The sequence below is a fragment of the Metarhizium acridum genome (genome assembly GCF_019434415.1).
Source record: "Metarhizium acridum strain ARSEF 324 chromosome Unknown scaffold_574, whole genome shotgun sequence".
Taxonomy (NCBI): Eukaryota; Fungi; Ascomycota; class Sordariomycetes; order Hypocreales; family Clavicipitaceae; genus Metarhizium; species Metarhizium acridum.
The window spans coordinates 1,040,551-1,063,023 of NW_027094044.1; the positions used below are offsets into that span (position 1 = coordinate 1,040,551).

General features: G+C 52.3%; 7 protein-coding genes across 7 annotated transcripts; 4 read left to right on the forward strand and 3 right to left on the reverse strand.

The window, feature by feature from the left end:
• Window positions 1-348: 348 nt before the first annotated feature.
• Window positions 349-1,440, forward strand: J3458_020717 (uncharacterized protein; the record flags this gene model as incomplete). The annotated part of the gene is made up of 1 exon (XM_007814098.2): window positions 349-1,440. The coding sequence occupies one exon, from the start codon at window positions 349-351 to the stop codon at window positions 1,375-1,377; it is 1,029 nt and encodes a 342-aa protein (XP_007812289.2). The 3' UTR covers window positions 1,378-1,440.
• Window positions 1,441-5,347: 3,907 nt separating this feature from the next.
• J3458_020718 (uncharacterized protein) lies at window positions 5,348-9,136 on the forward strand (the record flags this gene model as incomplete). Its single annotated transcript, XM_066122199.1, has 5 exons — window positions 5,348-6,392; window positions 6,446-6,876; window positions 6,942-8,045; window positions 8,104-8,319; window positions 8,380-9,136. 5 exons carry the CDS (start codon window positions 5,348-5,350, stop codon window positions 9,028-9,030), a joined length of 3,447 nt encoding a protein of 1,148 aa, XP_065972826.1. The 3' UTR covers window positions 9,031-9,136.
• Window positions 9,137-9,266: 130 nt separating this feature from the next.
• On the reverse strand, window positions 9,267-12,777 carry ded1_3 (ATP-dependent RNA helicase ded1). The gene is made up of 2 exons (XM_007814100.2): window positions 12,074-12,777; window positions 9,267-12,005 (listed from the first exon to the last, which is right to left on the reverse strand). The coding sequence occupies exons 1-2, from the start codon at window positions 12,262-12,264 to the stop codon at window positions 10,196-10,198; spliced, it is 2,001 nt and encodes a 666-aa protein (XP_007812291.1). The 5' UTR covers window positions 12,265-12,777; the 3' UTR covers window positions 9,267-10,195.
• A 1,487-nt stretch (window positions 12,778-14,264) lies between these two features.
• Window positions 14,265-15,308, reverse strand: PRE1_2 (Proteasome subunit beta type-4). The gene is made up of 3 exons (XM_066122200.1): window positions 15,204-15,308; window positions 14,649-15,144; window positions 14,265-14,564 (listed from the first exon to the last, which is right to left on the reverse strand). Exons 2-3 carry the CDS (start codon window positions 14,915-14,917, stop codon window positions 14,363-14,365), a joined length of 471 nt encoding a protein of 156 aa, XP_065972827.1. The 5' UTR covers window positions 14,918-15,144; window positions 15,204-15,308; the 3' UTR covers window positions 14,265-14,362.
• A 263-nt stretch (window positions 15,309-15,571) lies between these two features.
• On the forward strand, window positions 15,572-17,685 carry RRP9 (pre-rRNA processing protein). Its single transcript, XM_007814102.2, has one exon. It carries the CDS (start codon window positions 15,601-15,603, stop codon window positions 17,389-17,391), a length of 1,791 nt encoding a protein of 596 aa, XP_007812293.1. The 5' UTR covers window positions 15,572-15,600; the 3' UTR covers window positions 17,392-17,685.
• A 1,045-nt stretch (window positions 17,686-18,730) lies between these two features.
• On the forward strand, window positions 18,731-19,792 carry J3458_020722 (uncharacterized protein). Its single transcript, XM_007814103.2, has 2 exons — window positions 18,731-18,917; window positions 18,979-19,792. Exons 1-2 carry the CDS (start codon window positions 18,871-18,873, stop codon window positions 19,661-19,663), a joined length of 732 nt encoding a protein of 243 aa, XP_007812294.2. The 5' UTR covers window positions 18,731-18,870; the 3' UTR covers window positions 19,664-19,792.
• Window positions 19,767-21,954, reverse strand: J3458_020723 (uncharacterized protein). Its single transcript, XM_007814104.2, has 2 exons — window positions 20,823-21,954; window positions 19,767-20,761 (listed from the first exon to the last, which is right to left on the reverse strand). The coding sequence occupies exons 1-2, from the start codon at window positions 21,657-21,659 to the stop codon at window positions 19,979-19,981; spliced, it is 1,620 nt and encodes a 539-aa protein (XP_007812295.2). The 5' UTR covers window positions 21,660-21,954; the 3' UTR covers window positions 19,767-19,978.
• Between the last annotated feature and the right edge of the window lie 519 nt (window positions 21,955-22,473).

The following is a 22,473-nucleotide window of genomic DNA, read 5'->3' on the forward strand; positions in this document are numbered from 1 at the left end:
GTCAACAGAGGCTAGACAATAGACACTGAATCAGTGTCTACCACGAGCAAAGTCAAGCAGTACTCCGCCAAACCATTGTCAAAGTCTCCTGCTATATTAGCGTGTAATATCTGGGCATGTGGGTTTGGACGAACTTGCGGCTAAAAGTTTATGTCGAAGCTTGATGAATTCGGCCCCCACCATCCACGCCAAGTATAAAATAGACCAGACCAGCACCAGTCGTCTTCTGTTTGCAACCTCGTTTGCATCTTCGTTTTCAACACAACTGACTGTCCTATTGTTCACGAAGCACACCCTCGATTGTTCAATATAATTGATCATCACACATTACATCGCTTTTACCCGGTCATGGAATCTGACATATCCCTGACCGCTTTTGGTCCTTTACGACGAATCGGGTTTGGCAACTGCGGTTCGGTATGGGGTACATTGAAGCACAATGCCCACAACAATGCGGACGTCGACATCGACATGATTATCAAACGCGAAGACGCGAGTCCCGGCAGGGACATAAAGAACGAGACTCTGGTTCAGTCGCAAGTATTCCCCGCGGAAAGCAGTCTACAGTTGACCTCGATTCCACAATGCTTCGGTCTCATGGAGACGGACGACAAAAGATGGCAGCAGATCCTGCCACTCCTGCTCGCTGGATTCAAAGAATGCAGGGCCATGATTGCCGAGAAAATCAACCCAGTATCGACGCGAGCGCAGTTGCTCCTCGTCGACAAATACAGCCCCGTGTCGCACCGCGAGGTGTTTCGAAGATCAATAGAGGCGCCAGACGGAAAGAGCCAACATTGCCTGGTTCGCCTCTATCTTGGCCGACGAAGGCAAGCACGTGCTCGCAAAGAGCAGCATCACCCCAGGCCACAGTTCTTCAGCCTCCGCAATTACCCTCTTCACGCCGACCAGGCCGAGGAGCTCCAGCTCCCTTGCAAGCAGTACGCCAAGGCCATGGCAGAGGCACTGGCAACGCTAAACTGGCAAGTCAGGACAGATGGCAATGATGTCGAATTCGTGCTGGGTGCCCACAGACGCGGGGAGGAAGACCCGAACATGCCCCTCGAGGACCATGCCGTCTGGATGCTGGACTTTGACTGCTCCAGGCCCATTGAGACGAATGACTCTGGTCTAGAGTCAATTGCTCGGGCGTTTTGGCGTAACGATCCTTACTTTCCTCAGCCGGGAAGCACCTTCGATCAGGGACGAGAATTGTGGGATGTCTTTGCCGCCGAATATCGGCGGGTTGGTATGGAAGCAGCCCGGGCTTATCATCGTGAAGGAGAAGATGTGGAAAGCCTGTGTGCTTTGGTCGAAGGCACCTTGAGGAAGATTGAGGAAACTAAAGGGAAGTGGACAACTGGGGCGCATTTCTAGCCATGGTGGTGCCTTGACCTTCAAGTCTTGTTTGTAGTTGCCATCCGTCAGCTATCATCACAAAGCCGCCTCAAGTTTTCACATTTGGGCTAGCAAGTTGGGGTTCGAATTCAGATTGGCAGGTTAGGGTACGGAGGGCCAAGGGTCAATGTTAGACTTGGTCTCTTTGTAAAGGTTCGGTCAAGGGGCAACAATATTTGCTCAGAAGAGGGCGACACTTCCCTTCCAATAGTTTTTCACAAGCAAATTTCAAGATGGGCGTGAGAAAAGGGATGTTTGGTACATATTCAGGTTACATCTGGTAGAATATGTCTGGTTCCGGGGATTAATGTCCCATAAAATAGCAAACTCAAATTACACCATGTCCGGCTCTAAAACTATGAAACATTTTCTCGTCGCACTTTACTGCATGTTGATATTGAATTGGAAATGATAACTAATGCGTGAATTCATCAAACCCAATGAATGATTGGATTCGCCCCGCAAACAAGTGCCAAACCCTGCTATATCCTTCAGGCCGTCAACCCACAAAGTTGCCATGATACCCTTTCATCGCACAAAGAGTGCCCATCAGATTTCCCCCTCATAATACAAGGCTATCTGAAACTGCAGCAAGTCTTTTTCAGCTCTTGTATCCACACTGCTTACTGTCAACGAAATATTAGGGGGTATATTTGCTGTTCAGTTAGAGCGCGTTCTTTTTGTGATACTAAGACTTACTAGCGATGGCGGACATTGACGCGATGATTGCAATCAGATGAATTCCCCAGTTCCTCACAATTTGAGGATCGTTGGTTTCTGAAGCGTGGAGATCGGAACTCATGATGCCTAAGCACTTGTCACGAATATTGCAAAACGTTTCAGAACTTACAGAATCATCACAGATGCTCCTCAAGTTGCACCCTTGGCGGAGCGCTTCACGTAGCATTATTCACAGAGTTCGCGGGCTTTGCAAGCTTTACATATACCCAGTTCAAGACTTCCTACAGTTGCGATTCGGGGAAAGCAGGCACTCATGTCAGGAGAAGGGGGCAAGGTTCGCAGCCGAAAAAACGCCATCGAAAACGAACCGGCGGTTACATCTTCTTTTTCTCCCTTCCCTTCTCTCTTTTGTAAGAAAAGTAGTTTGGCACCACTTTAGTAGAAACCGGACACAGATTGACCACTTACTGAGCGAACTGTCAAGGATTATCCCCAGACTTGGCTCGCTTAGTTGCGCGGGGAAGTGGGGGAAGTGGGGGCTCGCCATAGTTGCGAGAAACAACACCACGTGGTTGACACTTGATGTCGTCCGACTTCAATCTGCGGCACACACACACACACACCGGCAACTGGCAGCAGCCACAGTTCAGCCATACGAGAGCCTCGAACAGGTCTGAAACTCGTCACAGACTGCACTCTAAAGAGCTCTGACGGGGGAGAGCTGCTGCGCCACTCTTGGCAGACGGCTCCTCTCACCGCAACAAGGACGAAAACACCCACCCGCTCCTGGCTAGATGCGTCGTCTTCTCCACCTCTCCATGCTCCAAGAGGAGAAGGCGTTTATTTAAGCTTAAGTGGAGAGTTGGGACTGCAGGCTCCTCCTACGTAAATTGCACATTGTGGAGAAAAGAGGCCTCCCGGACGACCAGCTCACGACACGGCGTCAAGATAAGAACTGGGAGCTCCCATAGAGGGCACAGATTCTTTTAGGAAAACTGGTTTGGAAAATGTCGAGGCGAACATGTTGGCCAGGGCACCAAAGCCACAAGAGACACATCATCCCGGAGAAGAGTGTCAATCCTAGTCGAATCATGGCTATCCAATGCTTTGCTTTCACCACGTTCGCCTTGCAGAGCACGTCCAAGCTGATGAGCTCCAATCTCGGTTTTGTGCATTATACCTCCATTCAGCCGCAAGCGAATTCATAGTGTCACGATATCTGGCTCAGGCACTGATCCTTCTCAGCGTTCAAGGATGACCCGCTCCAGATGATTTTCCTGATAAATTGCTCCGCGTCTTGCTGCACAGCCGCCGCCACCTAGAGAGGAGGTTTGTACTTCCTTCCATTTCTTACCATGGTGGGTTGATCGGGTGTTGGCGGCAAGCCAATCGCCAAACTGCATGATACGCACCGAGTATCATCATGATGGGAGAGTAAATTGAGCTTATTCGGCCTCATCAACAGTCTGATTCCCTGTAAATTTGCGGCTTCATGTGCACTTACACAGCCCCGTTAGTTGAATGGATTGATCCGTTGACAAGGCATGGTCTCGATTCTATCTGGCTTGGCGGCCCGAGGTGCAAGCATCGTCCACTCCAACTTATTCCGTGAACCATCTCGGCGCATCACCATTAGAATTTCAACGTCCTCAGCATATAAAATAGTTTTGCTGAGATCCAACCCCGGATACACTTCCTCATCGCTAACCGTTTGCGGCTCGTGGTTGTCAAAATCACAGTTGTATTGCGCCATGCTCGGCAGTTTTATATAGGTTACTTGTCACAATACATACCATCATGTCATGCCGGAGACTTAATTACACGCTTCTTCCTTCTGAACATGATTATCAACCCCGCTTGCACCGCCTCACAAGAGTTTACAAGCCCCATGTGCGACATGCGGATGTCCTTGCGACACCAACTTACACAGGTCCCTTGTGTCCCTTGTTTTGGTAATATCAACTCACACTTAGTATCAAACCCTTTATACGGAAGTCAAAATCAGGCTCATTTTTAACGTGGCTTTATTTTTTATCGCCAAGAAGCAATAGATGCCGAGTTTTGGTTTCAACTCGGGCGGTAATTACCTGATATTTGGCGAGATGCAACTGCCGACTCCGGGATATTCTCTGGTGGCTTCGTATTCATGAATGTGAGCGTGTGTGAATCATGCTTGGCATGAAGCTGGAAACCATGACAGCCACGATATAATTGTCTCCATGGCAAGAACACTTTGCTTGTTTCGCGTGTGGTGACAATGGACACAGCACCACAACATGTACCAAGCGTTGGGTTTTGATGTTCGGCGGGATACTATAGTAAGTTTTAGTCACCTTTGCATCTCTCGCGAAACTTGCACCATCTTCTGTATCACGAACCTAAGCAATACAGCTCATGATGTCGGGGCCGCCCATTGAGGCTATGTCTGCAAGAGGGTGCTTCGAGGCTCAAGTATTTCAAACAAAGAAACCGACAACTAAACCACGCACCAACAAAATTTATGCTTTTATGGAGAGCTGAGGGTGAAGAGCTAACAATGGAACCTCACCGGCTTGCCGAAAAAATCAACCAACAAACCCCGTCAAGGCCATTGGTTTGGCCAAGAAAACGACGATCAAAGCCACTCTGCATCAGTGGCGGCGCTACGTGAGCCGAGAGCAAACAAGCACTTCCGTATACGCAAACGCCACCAAACAAGCTTAATCCGTGGCGGTGGGAAGATTGATGCGATTGATGCAGCGCAAACCTTCCCAATCGGGCAACCGCGATTCGACGTCTAAGCCGACGCCAAAGTCTTGGCCGTCGATCGCCAAACCACACAGAGACGGACCAAAAAACTCTGACCAATGCTGCGCCCCTTTGCCATCGAAAGTGGACAAAGTGTGACGAGGGAGAGTTCAACACTGGCAGCGACAGGCGTGCGAGCACACAATATCTTGGCCCATCCATGGACGAGCAGGGAGAGGAGGCGAGCGAGGCGCAGCCTCCCCCATCTCCGCCGACGACACACGTACACTTTGCTCGCGCGCCCATCGTCTATTATACTCTGGCCTCGCTTCCTGCCGAGGCCGCAGAGCTTCAGCCTCTAAATACGTGAAGCAAGCCCTCCCTGAAACTCGCGGCCGGTTTGACACTGACATCTCATGAACTGCCCTTGCTCGTCCCCGTTTTATATGTGCTGGCAGACGCAGCCGTGCAGCGTCAGCATCCATCACATTGCGTCCTTGAAGCGTCACATGCTGCCGTATTCATCTTCGGAAACTACGTCATGGCGAGTGAAAAGTCCTCCTCGTCCTTGCTTCAGGTCGGCCCGCGGACTCGCGCCCTCAGCTCTGCCGATACAGTCACCTCTGCCTCGTCGAATCCCCTCCTCACCCCGACCGTGGCCACCAGCCGGACGGCCAGCATCAGTGATGAGCTCTCCGCGGCCCTGCGGCCAGATCCCGGCACCGAGGAGCACTTCTGCGTGGAAAATAACCCGTTTGCCTTTTCTCCAGGCCAGCTGAACAAGCTCTTGGATCCCAAGTCCCTGGCCGCCTTCCAAGCCCTCGGCGGTCTGCGCGGCATCGCAAAGGGCTTGCAGACAGACACAGCCAGCGGCCTCAATGCCGACGAGACATCTGTCCCGAGGGCCATCTCTTTTGACGAAGCCGTCCGCGCGTCAGCTCTGAGCAGCATCTGCGAGGACAAGTCTGCGCCGAACCCTCACCATTCATCTGAGGCCTTCACCGACCGCATCCGCGTGTACAAGCGCAATGTCCTCCCTGCAAAGAAGCCGGCTCCCCTGTGGAAGCTGATGTGGAATGCGTACAACGACAAGGTCCTCATCTTGCTGACCGTGGCGGCCGTCATCTCCCTCGCCCTGGGCTTATACGAAACATTTGGTGTGCACAAGCAGCCTGGTGCGCCGCCACCAGTAGATTGGGTGGAAGGCGTCGCCATCTGCGTTGCCGTCATCGTCGTCACGGCCGTTACCTCTCTCAATGATTGGCAGAAGGAAAAGGCGTTTGTGAAGCTGAATGCCAAGAAGGAGGACCGCGAGATCAAAGTCATACGCTCGGGGAAATCATTCATGATCAACGTCCACGACATCCTGGTCGGCGACGTGCTGCACCTGGAACCTGGTGACTTGGTTCCGGTCGATGGAATCTTCATCGACGGCCACGACGTCAAGTGTGACGAGTCTTCTGCGACTGGTGAGTCTGATGCGCTCAAGAAGACGGGCGGCGACCACGTCATGAGGGCCTTGGAAGCCGGCCTCAACCCTAGAAAGTTGGATCCTTTCATCGTCTCCGGCGCAAAAGTCCTTGAAGGTAAGTTTTCTCCAACCAAGCTCACGCATACCAGGATCCTGACAGTTCCCCAGGCATGGGCACGTTTGTTTGCACCTCGGTCGGTGTAAACTCGTCCTTTGGCAAGATCATGATGTCCGTCCGCACCGAGGTTGAGGACACCCCCCTACAAAAGAAACTCGAAGGCCTCGCCTTGGCCATCGCCAAGCTCGGCAGCGCCGCCGCCGCCCTCCTCTTCTTCATTTTGCTCGTCCGCTTCCTCATCAACCTTCCCTACGACGATCGCTCCTCTGCCGTGAAGGCCTCTGCATTCATGGACATTCTCATCGTGGCCATCACCATCATAGTGGTGGCTGTTCCCGAGGGCTTGCCCCTGGCCGTCACGCTCGCACTTGCATTTGCAACGACGAGACTCCTCAAGGAGAATAACCTGGTGCGAATGCTACGTGCCTGCGAGACCATGGGCAATGCCACGACGATTTGTTCTGACAAGACGGGTACTTTGGTACGTAGATAACGCCCCCTACTCAGGACCTAACCACCGATATATTCAACTAATTCTGCTTCTAGACGACCAACAAAATGACCGTCGTGGCCGGTACTTTCGGCACAACCAGCTTCTCCAAGTCAGAGACGGAGGCTGTTTCCCAATGGGCATCCCAGCTTCCTCCTGACACCAAGTCCCTGCTTACGCAATCCGTTGCCGTCAACTCGACCGCCTTTGAAGGCGAAGAAGACGGCCAGCCCGGCTTCATCGGGTCCAAGACGGAAACCGCTCTCCTCCAGCTCGCGAGGGATCATCTTGGCCTGCAGTCTCTGGCCGAGACACGTGCCAACGAGACGGTTGTGCACATGTTCCCCTTTGACTCGGGCAAGAAGTGCATGGGCTCCGTGGTGCGTCTCCAAGACGGCTCCGGATACCGCCTCCTGGTAAAGGGTGCCTCGGAGATCCTCCTCGGATACTGCTCTGCCATTGCCGATGCGCAATCCCTCACGGAAGACGACCTCACAGCCGCCAAGAGACGCCAACTTCTCTCCACCATTGAGCGGTACGCAAGCAACTCCCTCCGAACCATCGGTCTCGTCTACAAAGACTACGAATCGTGGCCCCCGGCGCACGCCGAAATAGCAGACGGCCATGCAAGATTCGCTTCCCTCCTTTGCGACCTCGTGTTCCTCGGCGTGGTAGGCATCCAGGATCCCGTCCGTCCAGGCGTGCCCGAGGCTGTGCGCAAAGCCCAGCACGCAGGCGTCGTAGTCCGCATGGTGACAGGCGACAACATCGTCACGGCGAGAGCCATTGCCGCCGAGTGTGGGATCTACACCCAAGGCGGCGTCGTCATGGAAGGTCCCGTCTTTCGAAAGCTCAACAACGCGGACATGAAGGCCGTGCTTCCCGAGCTACAGGTGCTCGCCCGGTCATCTCCAGAAGACAAGCGGGTTCTAGTCACCAAGCTCAAGGAGCTCGGCGAGACGGTTGCAGTGACGGGCGATGGAACCAACGACGCACCAGCCCTAAAGGCAGCCGACGTCGGCTTCTCAATGGGCATCTCGGGCACAGAAGTCGCCAAGGAGGCGTCCGCCATTGTCCTCATGGACGACAACTTCACGTCCATTGTAACAGCCCTGAAATGGGGAAGAGCCGTCAACGACGCCGTCCAGAAGTTCCTCCAGGTAACAGCCACCTCCCCTCCTGTCACGGCCATCTCGCAGAATGCTGACACTCCCACAGTTCCAAATCACGGTCAACATCACCGCCGTTGTCCTCGCCTTCACCACGGCCGTCTACGACCCAGACATGAAGTCTGTTCTCAAAGCCGTCCAGCTCCTCTGGGTCAATCTCATCATGGACACCTTTGCCGCCCTGGCGCTGGCCACGGATCCCCCAACCGACAAGATCCTCGACCGTCCGCCCCAGGGCAAAAAGGCACCTCTCATCACCACAAACGTGCAGCCCCCCCTTCTTTACTCCCCCGCAACCTCCACTAGAGCTGACAACCGCTTTTAGATGTGGAAAATGATCATCGGCCAGTCTATATTCCAACTCGCCGCCACATTCACCCTGTACTTTGCCGGCGGCAGCATCCTCAACTACGACCTCGACGACGCCCAGGTCCGCCTGCAGCTCGACACCCTCATCTTCAACACCTTTGTCTGGATGCAGATATTCAACGAATTCAACAGCCGCCGCCTCGACAACAAGTTCAACATCTTTGAGGGCATCCACCGCAACTACTTCTTCATCCTGATTAACATTCTCATGGTCGGCCTGCAAGTAGCCATCATATTCGTCGGCGGCAGCCCCTTCGCCATCAGCCCCGGCGGGTTGAACAGCCAGCAGTGGGCCATCTCGGTCGTTGTGGCAAGCATGTGTCTCCCCTGGGCCGTCTTGGTGCGCCTGTTCCCGGACGAGTGGTTTGGCCTGGTTGCCGGCGTCGTTGGCAACCCTTTTGTCATAGTGTATCGTGCTTTGGGGCGCGTGTGGGCGAGGCTCGTCGGCGGTTTGAAGAGGTCAAAGAGAGGCGATGGGACGGAAAGGGAAGAGAGCCGCGTGGAGGGCAATGCTTCTGAGCCGGGGGTAAATGCGCCTGCTATTGTTGTGGATGAGCCACTGCCGGTTGTTGAGCCGACTGATGTCGAAAAGGGCCGCTCGCCATGATGACTCTGTTTGATGACTCTGTTTCTGCCTTGGTATTCTTACAAGCCCATAGCCTCTTCATAATAGTTGTTACGATAGATTACGAATTACACTTATGACACATGCGGAGCACGTACCATCCTCCCGTTGCCACTTTGTGTCCTCAGACCGTCTTCCCAATAAAATACTGGCTGTTGGAAATCCAACGTATCACTTCAACCTGAATTTAATAGTCACAATGTAAAGGCACCAAAGAATTGAATGTTGCAAAAAAGCGTCTGTCCTTTTTTTATTTTGGACTCCTCAGTCCGCTCTGGTTGTCCTATCTATTCATGAGGCACAAAGCAACCGGGACAATGTGACCTGGGCATCCTCCAAACCCCAAGTCGGTGTTCCATTTCCTCTGTGCAAAAGGGCTGTCGATAAGAACGAGAGCCTTTTGATGCGTGCCGTGCCCAACCAAAATCCATAACCTATGCGTCGAGTGCGGCCTCGTCCATGCCCTCCGAATATAAAACAGAGGAAAACTGGCCCGAGTGACCTTTCTTTCCTCCACATCTATGTTCCTTGCTCTCATCTCTTTTCTTTCAGAGATCTCTCCATCAAGAGACCAAAATGAGCAATTCCGACCAGAGAACCGAGTAAATCCACTTTTGTCTATATCTGTACGGCGATACCATGACCCTCTATCATGAAAGCGAAAAATATGCCCCTTGGAGGGGGAAAACAACGCCCTCTCTAGGCGAAAGAAACATACAGAATCGTGATGCTCATGACCGGACCTGCTTTTCTCTTTTCCAGATCCATTATATATCACCACGTTTCCGCCAGTGCCTTCAGTTCCCCCATCTCTCAGTCTAAGGGGTATCAAGCGAGGAGGGTGTCGAAATCAAAACAAATGCAATCTATCAGATGCTTCGTGAATGCCCCGTGACCGTATACTGCCATAAAGCCGGTGAACCTAGTAGGCACTCATCCGTCTTCGCAGGTCATGATGCCGCCGTGCCGTCCAATAAAAAAATCATCGAAAAAGTAACATGTAAAGTGAGAAAACAACAGGTAGAAATAAATGTATGCATCAGCAACAAAAAATGCAGTGTTTGTAAAATGCACAGAATTTAGTGCAACCACCGTACGGTGGTCAAGCTCGACCGTGGTCGAGAAGATCAGTGGTAGCAGACCAAGTCTACCACCAGGACTGAGCACCAGGGCCGCCAGGGTTTCCGTAGCTACCGCCGCCGCCGCTGTAACCGCCGCCACCTCCATAGCCGCTTTGAGGAGCGGCGAAGCCGCCGCCGTAACCAGAGCTCTGCTGGGGACCACCAAAACCACCACCGCTGTTGCCGCCAAAGCCGCCGCCACTTCCGCCAAACTTGCGGAAATCACGATTAGCGGAGCCACGGCCACCACCACCCCCACGAGATCGACCACCTCGGCCGCCGCCGCCAAAGGATGACTCACGAGCAATGGCCTCCAAAAAGGGGGGAACCTCCTGGTTGGCTTCCTTGAGAAGCTCCATAAGCTCACGGACGATACCACGGTTGCCGCGGTTGAAGAAAGCAGTGGCAATACCAGTGTTTCCAGCACGACCGGTACGACCGATTCTGTGGACATAGTCATCAACATCGGTGGGCAGGTCGTAGTTGATAACATGAGTGACATTGGGAATATCAAGACCGCGAGCGGCAACGGCAGTGGCTACCAGAATGGGGCATCGACCATTGCGGAAGAACTCGAGGGCGCGCTCACGCTCGCGCTGGGTACGGTCACCGTGGATAGAGGTTGCCGGGAAGCTCTGGTTGATAAGGAAGTCGGAGAGCGAGTCGGCCATGCGCTTGGTCTCGACGAAGATAAGGGTCAGGCCACCGGCGTGGGTGTGGAGGATGTCGAGGAGGACGGATCGCTTGTCAATGTCCTCAACAAATTCGACCTTCTGAGTGATGTTCTCGGATGTGGAACCAACACGACCGACGGACAAGAAAACGTAGTCCTTGAGGAAATCTCTGGCAAGCATCTGGATGTCGCGAGGGAAGGTGGCTGAGAACATCAGAGTTTGACGATCAGCCACAGGAGGCATGTCCTCACCCTCAACAATGCGACGGATCTGGGGCTCGAAACCCATGTCAAGCATGCGATCAGCCTCATCCAGAACAAGATACTTAATGTTGCAGAGGGAGATGCGGCCTCGCTCAATAAGGTCGACCAGACGACCAGGAGTGGCAACCAGGAGGTCACAACCTCGCTCGATCTGGCGGAGCTGCGAGCCGATATCGGCTCCGCCGTAGACAACGCAGGGGCGGACCCAGGATCGGTATGCAAATTTGCGGGCTTCGTCATAGATTTGAGAAACCAGCTCACGGGTGGGAGCAAGGATCAATGAGGTAGGGTAGGCCTTGCGCTGACGGCCAAACTGGCCAGCAGCATTGGCTGGCACGGGCGAAGGGCCATTAATGAATGCCTGGGAAAGTATGGGGAAAAGAAAACCACCAGTCTTGCCAGAACCAGTCTGAGCACAAGCCATGAGATCACGTCCACCCATGACAATAGGGATAGAGTATTTCTGGACAGGGGTGGGAACCTTGTAGTGAGCCAGCTCAATGTTGCGGCAGAGATGTTCGTCCAGAGGAGGAGTGGTGAACTGAAGCACGGCCTCGGGGACATCGTGGCCAGATGCCTCCACGGGGATATCGTCGTACTTCTCAAAGTTGATACCAGTATGCTGCTTGGAAGGGTCGTCGGCTGTACCAAAGAGTTCGCGCTCCAGACGGGGGTTAGCCGGTCCGGGAACGTGCTTTCCATCGCGCCACTGGCCATCGCCAGAGCCTCGGGCAGCGTAGCCACCACCGCCAGAGTGACCATCGTGGCCACCACTGGAGTAACCACCTCCGCGGCCCCCCCAACCGCCGCGACGGTTACTCTGGAAAGTAGGGGGGGCAACGCCGTCGGGTCCATTGTTCCAGTTGTTCTGCTGGCGACCAGCATAGTTACTGTTGTTACTATTGATTCAACGTTAGCCATTGTGCGATTGAAAACATACAAAAAGAGAGTAAGGGACAAGACTTACCCAGCCCAAGAGCTATTGCTGAGGCCATTGGGTGCGCCGTTGGGAGCACCGCCGTTGGGAGCACCGCCGTTCATGGGAGCAGCAGCGGGGGGTGCAGAGGGACGGTTTCGCATATGCGGTGGGATGTACGAGCGCTGAGGCTGTTGGCCATCGCCAAGGCTCAAGCCGCCCATGTTGAGTTGTTCCGCCATGTTGGAAGTGAAGAGCGACGTGTTGTTGTATCGGTTTCTTCGACTTGTAGCGTGGACTTCGTAAGAGGTGCTCTTCGTATCTGACAAAGATGCGAAAAACAAGACAAGGAATCGATAGTGGTAGGGAGAATCACCCTCGCAAAAAGACGAAAGAGTGAAATCAGAACTGCGTATCTGCCGAGTCGCACTATGAACGATTTGACAGAAGAAAGGAAGGGCCTGTGCTCCTAAGTTTCTTCCCCAGATATATTATAAAGAAAAACAGCGAGTGCTTGCACGTTCCCTCGAAGAAGCAAACAGAATCTTCAAAGGAAAGACAGACGGTCTCGACAATGACCTTGGATGATGAGAGAGGATGAGAGGAGGGGAGATGAAGGGTTTTGTGGTAAAGAGGTCTGAGTTTGTGGGAGGAAAGGAAAAGGGACGAGCGAGATGTTGGAGGCGAAAAAGGGAACGGGAAAAATTGGTTCGCGGGTGGCCACCACAAAGAGGCTAGTGCCCAATCGAGGAGAGTCAAATTTTTTTTTACTCTGCCGACTGGACCACTTACAAAACGCACCTGCGCACCTCGGGGCTCCAGATCAGCTGGTGGCAGCCACTGACAGAGCATTACGGCAGCCCCAGGCCCAGGCGCTAGCCAACGAGACACCCCAAGTGCTGCGATGGTCGCGTACTGAAGTACCTAGGTACCTGGAGGCTTGTTCGTCGCGAGTTCTACTCGGTACCGGCCTTTGCTTTAGCAACCTTCCTTTATAACAAGTCGAAGCCAAGGCCCAGAAACTCAACTGTTCCTCGTCACTCTTCTTGTAAGCCTCTTTGATAGATTACTAGAGAGACCGCCGTCAAAGATACGGCCAACCCTCGTCTCCACGTTAGGCGCCGACATGGCACCTGGTATCTGACGGACGCAAACCATGCGCAAGGCAACCCCGACCAGCCGGCGCCTTAGCTATCTGGGTACCCCACATGTATGGGACGGCCAGTCCGCCTAGAAAAAGCATAGGACATGACTCAGACTGTGTACCTCAAAGGTACTTATTTCCACGGCACCATGCTATTGTTGCACGAACGCCGGTGGTATTAACGTCATTACAAACCCTCAAGCATCTGATGGGATGAGAGATGGGATGCATATCAAGCCTAGCTCACGTGAAGAGGCACAGTCTGCCACCAGACCGTATTCTTATTGCTGATTCCACATCCTCGATTCATGTCCTTCGATTCTAATACTCTCTTCTTGCCGACATATTAACTGTCGCTCAAACAGGCGTTTCGCCCAGTTACACACCTACCTACCTAGGTAGGTAGGTAGGTAAGAAGGTTTGCGTGTACGCAGCTGACGTTCAGAATGCCTCAGCCTTGCAACGAATAGAACACCCAAGATGATCTGAAACAAGCAGATTTGGTGCAATATCTGTCATCAGTTTAGGACATTGCGCGTAGCACCATATTAGATTGACCTTGATAGTTCTCCTCAACCGAGAAGTTTCCGACCATTGACTTCCAGGCTTTGGCAATTTCTAGGCCCAATGTTGACAACTGTGTCCTCGCCACGCTGCTGGTGTCATCAGAATCCTTGTGTGTGGCGTAACCCAGTTGCCCGTCTACCTTGACACCTCAATGACGGTGGGACGAGCCACGGGCTAAGCACCTAATCAACTCGACAGGATAACTACCCAAAGACGGTCGGCTTTTTGTCGTCCATGTTCTTGCAGCTCAGCCTGTTGCCTAACTGCAACCTTGTTTATATTATTTTAAACCACTCCGTCACTGAACTGACACCGATCTCACTCCGCCTACTCCGTACCTAGTAGGTAATTGACCCGTGGCGTTGCCGGGTATGCAGCCGTACACGCGAAAGGCAATAATTAATCTTCTTTGTAACCCTCAGTACTTGTGACAACGCAGTGTAGTCCACTAGATCCAGGCAAGTAATACACACATCATCCGCAGTTCATCTGTTCTGCAGAGCATATTGGTAGTAGCACATTAGCATCGCAAAGCCACGTACGTGATGTCAAGAAGACATCGTCTTATTTATCAGCCTCAAAAGCCGGTTATCATAATATTAGTACAGTTTCCGCCTTTCGTCCCGCCTCTAAGCGCTCTTCACAACTTTGTCATCATCCAATACTATGTCTACAATTCCGTCTGTCTTGATTGCCTTGACCACCATGCCTTTGAAATCAATTGGTAACCGTCGCTTCAGCTCATCCGTGCACATCGTTAGAAGCTTGATGCCCTGACCAAGAGTAATGTCAGGGTGGTGATGCTTGTCCAGGATAGACAGGCAGTAGTATCTTCGCAGAGATCAACGTTAGCAAATAACGGATGCTACTCAACAAAAAAATTGAGAATGGATTTGCTTTTAACGAAATACATACTGTGCATAACCATGAGCGGCATAAGGAACCTCAGCTAGGGACGCCAAATAATCCAGCCAGTACAAGTGAGGTTTTCCCGTAATGGGATTAACTCCTCCCATCAGCAGGTTAACGTTGTAAGGGTGGCGCGATCGCAAGCTCGTAGCTAGCTCTCCGCGAACAAAGTGTGCCAGTCCTGAGGGCGACAAGTCGGTCTCGTTTCGCATCGAATAGAGCTGAGCATTTCTTTGGATGTACTCGGCGAATTGCACTGCAAAGCTTGTCAGCATTCGGCTTTTGCTTGTCCATCATATGACAGCTTCTGGAGACTCCGCGGAAAGAGTTTCAACTCCTCGTACCTGTATCTCCAGCCTCTCCTGAAAATGCCATCAGGGTGTGCTTGTTCAGTGCTCTTGTCTTGTCGTCGTCGGCTTTGAGGATCGTTGCGCCACGCATCGCTGCCTTAGAAGCGGCAATGATGGTGAAGTCCTTGCCCGTAATTCCCAACAGAACCTCCCTATCCCACGATGTTAGACACCCGTTCCTTAAGATCAGCTGTGGACGGATGATACGTACATGTTGCCACTATTTCTGGTGTTTCTGTTCTAGGTTGTTGCGGTGGGGAGGAGGTATAGTGATGAGTGAATGGAGGTTAGGTGTAGCTTGCTTGGAAGCAACGAGCTCACGCCGCGAGAAGTCCCATTGACCCGCTAGGCTGTAGCGCTGCGCGTCAATGAGGATGGGCTGGAGACTGCCTATTGATTTTGCCATGTCCCACCGCCCGGCGCCCGGAGGCACTATTCACCGCAAATGTCGCTTGATTGGCTACAGTGCGCACATATAGTGGGGTCTCGGCTTTCTGTCTATCCACCTCGAACTTTTTTTCTCTGCCCGTAGAGAGACCCTGCACAGAAAATCACAGACGAAGGCGGGACGGCAAGTCAGACCGCTCGAATTCACCAGGCGAGCGACAATGTCGTCTTTTTTTACAATCCCTGGCTCGCAGAAAAAGCGAAAGCGGCCTTCTGCTCCAGAAGCGCCAAAGAAAAGAATTGCTGGTGCAAAAACATCCTCTGCCAAATCCTCCACCAGGGCTGGTGCCGCGAGTTCTAAGCGGAAAGTCGAACGAGACGAATCGATCTCTGGTAGCGACTCCGACGACGATGAAAGCTACGACAGCGCCTCAAAACCCGGTGACGATGAAGACGTAGAGGACCGTCAGAGCTCAGACGATGAAGGCGAAACCGCGGCCGAGAAAAGACTTCGCCTTGCTGAGCGCTATCTCGAAAACATCAAGGAGCACGTGGATGAAGCTGGCTTCGATGCTGCGGACATTGACCGGGATCTGATTGCTGAACGGCTTCAAGAAGATGTAGCTGAGACCAAAGGCAGGGTCTACCGCCAATTGGCTGCGCAATTGGCATTCAATAAAGCATCGCAAACCTTTTTCCGCACTAATACCAACTCAGTCACATGTATCGCCGCCCGCGCACCTTTCGTGTACACTGCGACAAAAGATCTCGTTCTACACAAATGGAGAACTCAAGATCTTCCTCAATATCAATTTCCTCAGACAACAAAAAGAAAACCCAAGAAACCGCCTGCGCCGCCAAGAAAACGACCCCATTTGGAGGCGTGGATTAAGGGCAACAAGAGCAAAAGCAAGGACAGAAATTACAAGAGACACACGGGTCAAATTCTGGCAGTGGCAGCCTCCCCGGACGGCAAATATGTTGTGACGGGTGGCGAAGACAAGAAATTGATTGTCTATGAAGCTGATACGCTGAAACCGATCAAAGTCCTTACACATCATAGAGACGCGATCACAGGACTGGCATTTCGTCGCGGCACTAATCAGTTGTATTCGTCATCGAGAGACCGAACCGTCAAAGTATGGAGTCTGGACGAATTAGCCTACATAGAAACACTCTTCGGGCATCAAGACCATGTTGTCGATATCGACGCCCTTGCCCAGGAGCGCTGTGTGTCCGTCGGCGCAAGAGATAGAACGGCCCGTTTATGGAAAGTCATGGAGGAGACGCAACTCGTTTTCCGTGGCGGAGCGGTCGACAAGAAAAATGTTCCCCAGGATATTGACCCGCGGTCGCTGCTCCACGAAGGAAGCATGGATCGTGTCGCCATGATCGACGAAGACCTCTTTGTCACTGGAAGCGACAATGGTGCCATTGCACTCTGGAGCGTAACCAAGAAGAAGCCGGTTTACATCGAGCCCCTTGCACACGGCTTAGACCCTGCTATAAATCCCCTCGACGCCTCAGCAGAAGTCAATCCTGACCCGAAAAATGTCGTTCCCGCACCTACGCCACGTTGGATCACAGCTCTCAAGACAATTCCATACTCAGACATCATTCTCAGCGGTAGCTGGGACGGACACGTTCGTGTATGGAAGCTCACTGAAGACAAGAAGAAAATTGAGCAGATTGGCGTGCTTGGTGACTTTGCTGACGACTACGACAATGAGTCTGTTAAAGACGCTCCTAGCACCAATGGCACCGCAGCGTCGTGCCGTCCTATACCTGGACTGATCAACGATATTGCTGTTTTTGAACGTGGTGACCGTGGCAAAGATGGGCTATGTGTGGTTGCTGCGGTGGCACAGGAACACCGTTTCGGAAGATGGAAGGTATTCAAGGGCGGTGTACGCAATGGTGGTGTCGTGTTTGAAATATCGCGGATACCTACAGCCCAATTGAATGGGGATCATGATAATTCAGGTTCTGATGACGATGAGAGTGATTCATAGCGTGGAGCATTGTATATAGACCTCATAGTCTGGCGTCCGGGCATTCTTGTTATTAAGAAAAGCAGCTGTCGGCATGAATTTGCTGGTGACCATTTGATAATTCCCGTCATCTTCTGCCGTATTCTAATTTAACAGGTACATAAATGCAGGACTGGTAGGGGAGTCCACTACCTCAACTTGCAAGGCTCATCTGCGAAGGGGGCAATTTACTCTAGCCGGTTCAAGGCCTCCAAACGCAGTGTGTAGCGAAATATGTATATTCAGCGTCATATATATGTTAATAATACACTCACATACCGTCACCATCCATTTCAGTCAGGCCCAATCATCATTGTGTCTCCTCCAACACATCAACAAATCATTGATACCTAAAACAGCCCTCTACCACCAAAACCAATGCTTTTTCCACTGCTTGCGCTTCACTTCATCCCTAGAAGCTCCAGATCGGCCGGCAGCCGTCCCATAGCATTGACAATGTCTCCTCCCTTCTCTCCCCTCGAGCAGCGCCTTCATCAGATGCCCAGATCTCATCTCACTTGGTCATTGGAGGTGGTCAGTAAAAAAGAAAGTAACGCCGAGCGTTTCTATACTTCCCTATAGCCTATTATCATCCATGAATCTTCCCCCCAAGTTCTGTTAGGCCCATAGTAGCCGTTTGCCGGTAGTTCCAGACATTTTGTATGCCGCTCCACGCGGCCGGCAGTCCTCCCACGAGACATGTGCAGCGGTTGTTGATACGGTGACTGTTAGTCTAAGCTGTGTCTGGGGGTTGTCCACTAGACAATCAGGACGTAATGAACCGCACATGTATAGTGAAGCGTGGCATATCATAGACGATATAAGCGATACTGCAATTCCATTCTCGGTGTATTTTTGGAATGATAGTGCCGTGGCAGCGGATGGCGGCTCGGGGAGGGATTGAGGTTCATCAGTGTAATCAGCATCAGGTCTGAGACGGGCGGTAATGATCAGGGTGTTGGCATTATTGCAGAAGACGCTAAGATTGCAGATGGCTCAAATTGTGCCCAGCGAGGAGTTGGAGTTTTGATCATGTACGACGATTTTGACATGTCTGGCTCCATAGAATCAATCACCTTTTCGATGGGAAAAGAGTTGAAAAAAGACCATGTCCTTGGCTGTTGATCGCACCAAATTATTTGCACCATTTTATCTCGAGCCATTCACCCCTTTTCTGCCCATGCATGAGTTACATGTCATTGCATTCGCCGAGAGCAGGATGCAGGAGTGCAACCAGACCGCATCTCCACATGCCGATGCGAAGCAGGGGTCTGCCGCCAACGTCATCCCAAGCTCAGTTCAACTCCAGCGACCACATCACCAGCAACCGCCAGGCAGCATTTCATCACCACATCCCAGCAAACTCAACCGCACCCGCACCCGCACCCGCACATCAATAGCACAACCCACAAACTGCCAAGTAGCGAAGTGAATGAATCGCCCGTCCGGCCCTCGTCCGAAATGATGTCCTCTACCAACGAGGAGGATCCTTTCCTCCACGTCCAGCAGTAAGCCTACCACCGCAACCACCGCCCAAGATAGCCCTCGAAACAAAGCTCACAACACCAGGGACGTCCTCACCCAGCTCCAGTCAACCCGCCCGCTGTTCGCATCCTACCTCCGCATCCGGTCCCTCACCACGACTCCCTCCTCCCCCGAACTCGCCTCCGCCCGAACCGACCTCGAGGCCGCCCTCTCCACGCTCGCCGAAGACCTCTCGGATCTGGTCGCCTCTGTCCAGGCCATCGAGTCCAACCCCTCCCAGTATGGCATCTCGTCCGCAGAAGTCTCCCGGCGCAAGCGACTCGTCTCAGAAGTAGGCGGCGAAATCGAGGACATGCGCGAGGAGATGCACAAGAAGATCGACCACCAGCCCGCCGCCAGAGAAAACCTCCCCGACCCGGATTCTTTTGCCGTCGGTGACGGAGACGGCGACGGCGACACGTACGCCGAGTTTGAGCAGCAGCAGCAGCTGGAGATGATGCGCGAGCAGGACCAGCACCTGGACGAGGTGTTCCAGACAGTAGGAAACTTGAGACGCCAGGCAGACGATATGGGGAGGGAGCTGGAGGAGCAGAGGGAGTTGCTGGAAGTTGTTGACGACACGGTCGACAGGGTGAGTGGGACGCTGCAGAATGGGATGCGGAAGCTGCAGCATGTCGTGAGGAAAGGCGAGGATCGGTGGAGTAGTTGCTGCATTGCCGTCTTGATATTTGTTTTGATCCTGCTGTTGGTTCTCTTGTTGATTTTGTAGAATACCCGGAAAGGGAGGGGTCGAGAGAGCGAGGCCCTACAAGGATGAGCGAGTTCTTTCTTATTATGTATATACAGGCTTGATCACGGAGTTTACGGCGGGAAATATCATGCTGCAATGGGTTTTTGTGTATCGGAATTCGGTATCATTATAAGCATATACAGCACTAAAACTCATTTTTATACTGCTATCAGTTCTAGGCGTCGCTCCAGGAACCATCTAAGTCTTAAAACGCCACCATATGCAATCGGTCCGTCACCTTCTACCTGCCAGTTGCCGAGCATTCGATGTACGCATATTATACTCATTTCCAGCCTATGCAAACGCCAATCCACTATCTGAGCGGAGGATCTCCGCCAACGCACGCAAAGGACCCGCCGCGGACGAATTCGCAGGCGCTCGCTTGGGGAACTCCACCAACGCTAATTGCAATGCAGCTATGGCGGCGTTTCCATAAAAGTTGATGAATCGGGATTCGTGGCCGGCAATCATGGAACGCAGAACGACGAGTTGCGTATTGGAGATTTCGGCGCTCGGACAGTTGACAATACTAGCAAACGCCTTCCAGTAGTGGGTCGGGGGATAGGGGTTCGTTTTGGAAGCCTTGCTAAAGTCGCGAAGAGAAATAGATGCAAAGCCGGCACCGAGACCGGCCATCCTTTCATTGTGGGTTTGCTCTGGAATCCATGAAGGACCGTCTTTCTTCCATCCAAGTGCCTGTTTACCCTTTTCTGTTTTGTCGTTTCCTCTTGATCCAAATAGAACGGGGCACACGACTCTGAATTTAGCCACGAGGATGTCAATCAAGGACTGGCCTCGCCATGAAAAGTCCTTGTGGGAGAAAACTTGAGCGGCGAATACGCCAATAGGATCAGCGGCTTTGGGATTTGCTTCGCATTCCTTGATGAACTGGACAATGATGGCCTTGGCACAGATATTCATAAGGTAGATGAATAGTGAAGGAAGTTCTGCACCGTTGTTTGGGATGTCCTGCGTTGAGGGCTCTCGCGGAACAGCTACAAATTGACCCACGTCAACAGGGGGGCTGGGCAGTTGACCGTCTAATGACTGCCTCAAGAAAGACATGATTTTGGTTGTCTGTGAATAGTTAGCCAGAGAGATTCTTCACAGTGCGAGTAGGCCAGCTCTAGTTACTTACAGATTCGACGTTAGCCCCCTTTCCGTCAGACAGTTGTCCAATAGACATCCGAATCTCTCGACGGATAGCGCCAACTTTTCCTTTGAGTGGTGATCCTGCCACCTTTGACACTGCTACAATGTTCTTGCGCAGCTGCTTCAGAGCCTGATGAATACGAATATATCGATCAGAGAGGGGATCAACAGGCGACTTTGGCAACTGTGGTGTCTGACTCGGTGCAACGGGGTGTTGTGGTTGAGACGTTTTCGTGTCCGGCTGTGATGTTTTGTTCTGGCTCAGAACAGATGCTTGTTGAGTTTTGGTTTGCTGGCCAGCAGCTGCGAAAGGACTGCTTGGTATGGGTTTGTCCGAGTTGGAGAACAAGCCGTTTTGCTGCGGCGCTGGTGCTGAAGGCTGGGTTTGCGCTTGCGTTTTTGCCAGCGGCTCGGATCCCTTCGCTTCCTGGGGTTCGGGTACCAAGGATACTGGCTTCTTCTCCCCGGCCGGCTTCTCGACCGGCTTGGCTGGCTCAGGCGGCGGAGCCGGCGGCTTGGGGATCGACTTCGCTTTGAGTTCTTGCAGTCTCTTCTCTTCTGCGGCGATGGCAGCCTCGGCCTTTAGTCTCTCTTGCTCCCTGCGTTCTTGTTCCAGTATACGGTTGTGCTCTTCCTTGAGTTCGTGCAGTTCGTATACTCTGATAGCGGCTTCTCTGACCCGATCGTGCTCGGCTTGGGCCGCTGCGAGCGCATCGCGATGGCTCAATTCGTTGTTTCGGCTATCTAGGAGAAAGTTGGACAGATACGGTCGGTCTGGACTCGATAGCAATTGACTCCTCCTCAGCGGAGAGGAGTTTGCCATTGTGTTTGTGGGATGCCGGACAGGGTGAAGAGAGCCGTGCTATCGTTGCTGCATTGGAAAAATGAACGTGATTCGGGAACAAATGAGTTTGATTAGATTTGGAAAGGGAGACTCCGACTCCAAGGCGTCATGTGGGCAGAGATTGCACGGCTTCTAGGTTGTCGAGATGGAGACGCTGCAGATCGGTTGCTAGGTACTTAATTAAGTATACGCGAGTAGGTTCAATTGGAATCTCTGTTCCTCGATAGTGGCATCTCGATAAGGTGGTACGTACTCCGTACGGAGTACCGCGTGTTGATACCGGATCCGCAAAAATAAAATCCCGGCGTAATGTAGTACTCCGTAGAGTACTCCTAAATGGCGGTCAAATCTGTGGGTCTGCCGAGCATGTACTCAGTACATCCCTTTGAATGTGCGGAGGTGCGTTTGCTGTACCGGCCCCATTTTTATACAAAATCTTGAGGGATACCTTTTCAGTAGTAAAATGCCCTGCTATCATGCTCATGATGTGATAAGTGTAAAGCGACCTTATGTATATGTAATACTCTTATTATCACGTTATTTTACTGTAAAATTAAGTATATTAAAATATAAGCTCTCTTATTGGGTCACATCCTGGTTCGGTACAGCAAACGCACCTCCGCAAATTCAAAGGGATACAAAAGTTTGCCCTATTCGTCCGGCTTTAGGGTAGGAGGACGGACTAACAGACAAGAGAAGAAGGCAAGTCGTTGAATTATCAACGGGCGGCCTTGGCGGCAGGAATTCGTAAATCAACAGCTTCACAAGACTGAGCGCGAATGCGCCAATTCAG

Bases quoted from the DNA above. Each gene is read 5' to 3' on its own strand.
- ded1_3 (XM_007814100.2), bottom strand. From the start codon at position 12,264: ATGGCGGAACAACTCAACATGGGCGGCTTGAGCCTTGGCGATGGCCAA. The intron at 12,006-12,073 runs GTAAGTCTTGTC...TTGAATCAATAG, and splicing joins AGCAATAGCTCTTGGGCTGG to TAACAACAGTAACTATGCTG.
- PRE1_2 (XM_066122200.1), bottom strand. From the start codon at position 14,917: ATGCTGACAAGCTTTGCAGTGCAATTCGCCGAGTACATCCAAAGAAAT. The intron at 14,565-14,648 runs GTATGTATTTCG...ATCTCTGCGAAG, and splicing joins GCCGCTCATGGTTATGCACA to ATACTACTGCCTGTCTATCC.
- RRP9 (XM_007814102.2), top strand. From the start codon at position 15,601: ATGTCGTCTTTTTTTACAATCCCTGGCTCGCAGAAAAAGCGAAAGCGG.
- J3458_020722 (XM_007814103.2), top strand. From the start codon at position 18,871: ATGATGTCCTCTACCAACGAGGAGGATCCTTTCCTCCACGTCCAGCA. The intron at 18,918-18,978 runs GTAAGCCTACCA...TCACAACACCAG, and splicing joins CCTTTCCTCCACGTCCAGCA to GGACGTCCTCACCCAGCTCC.
- J3458_020723 (XM_007814104.2), bottom strand. From the start codon at position 21,659: ATGGCAAACTCCTCTCCGCTGAGGAGGAGTCAATTGCTATCGAGTCCA. The intron at 20,762-20,822 runs GTAAGTAACTAG...AACTATTCACAG, and splicing joins AGGGGGCTAACGTCGAATCT to ACAACCAAAATCATGTCTTT.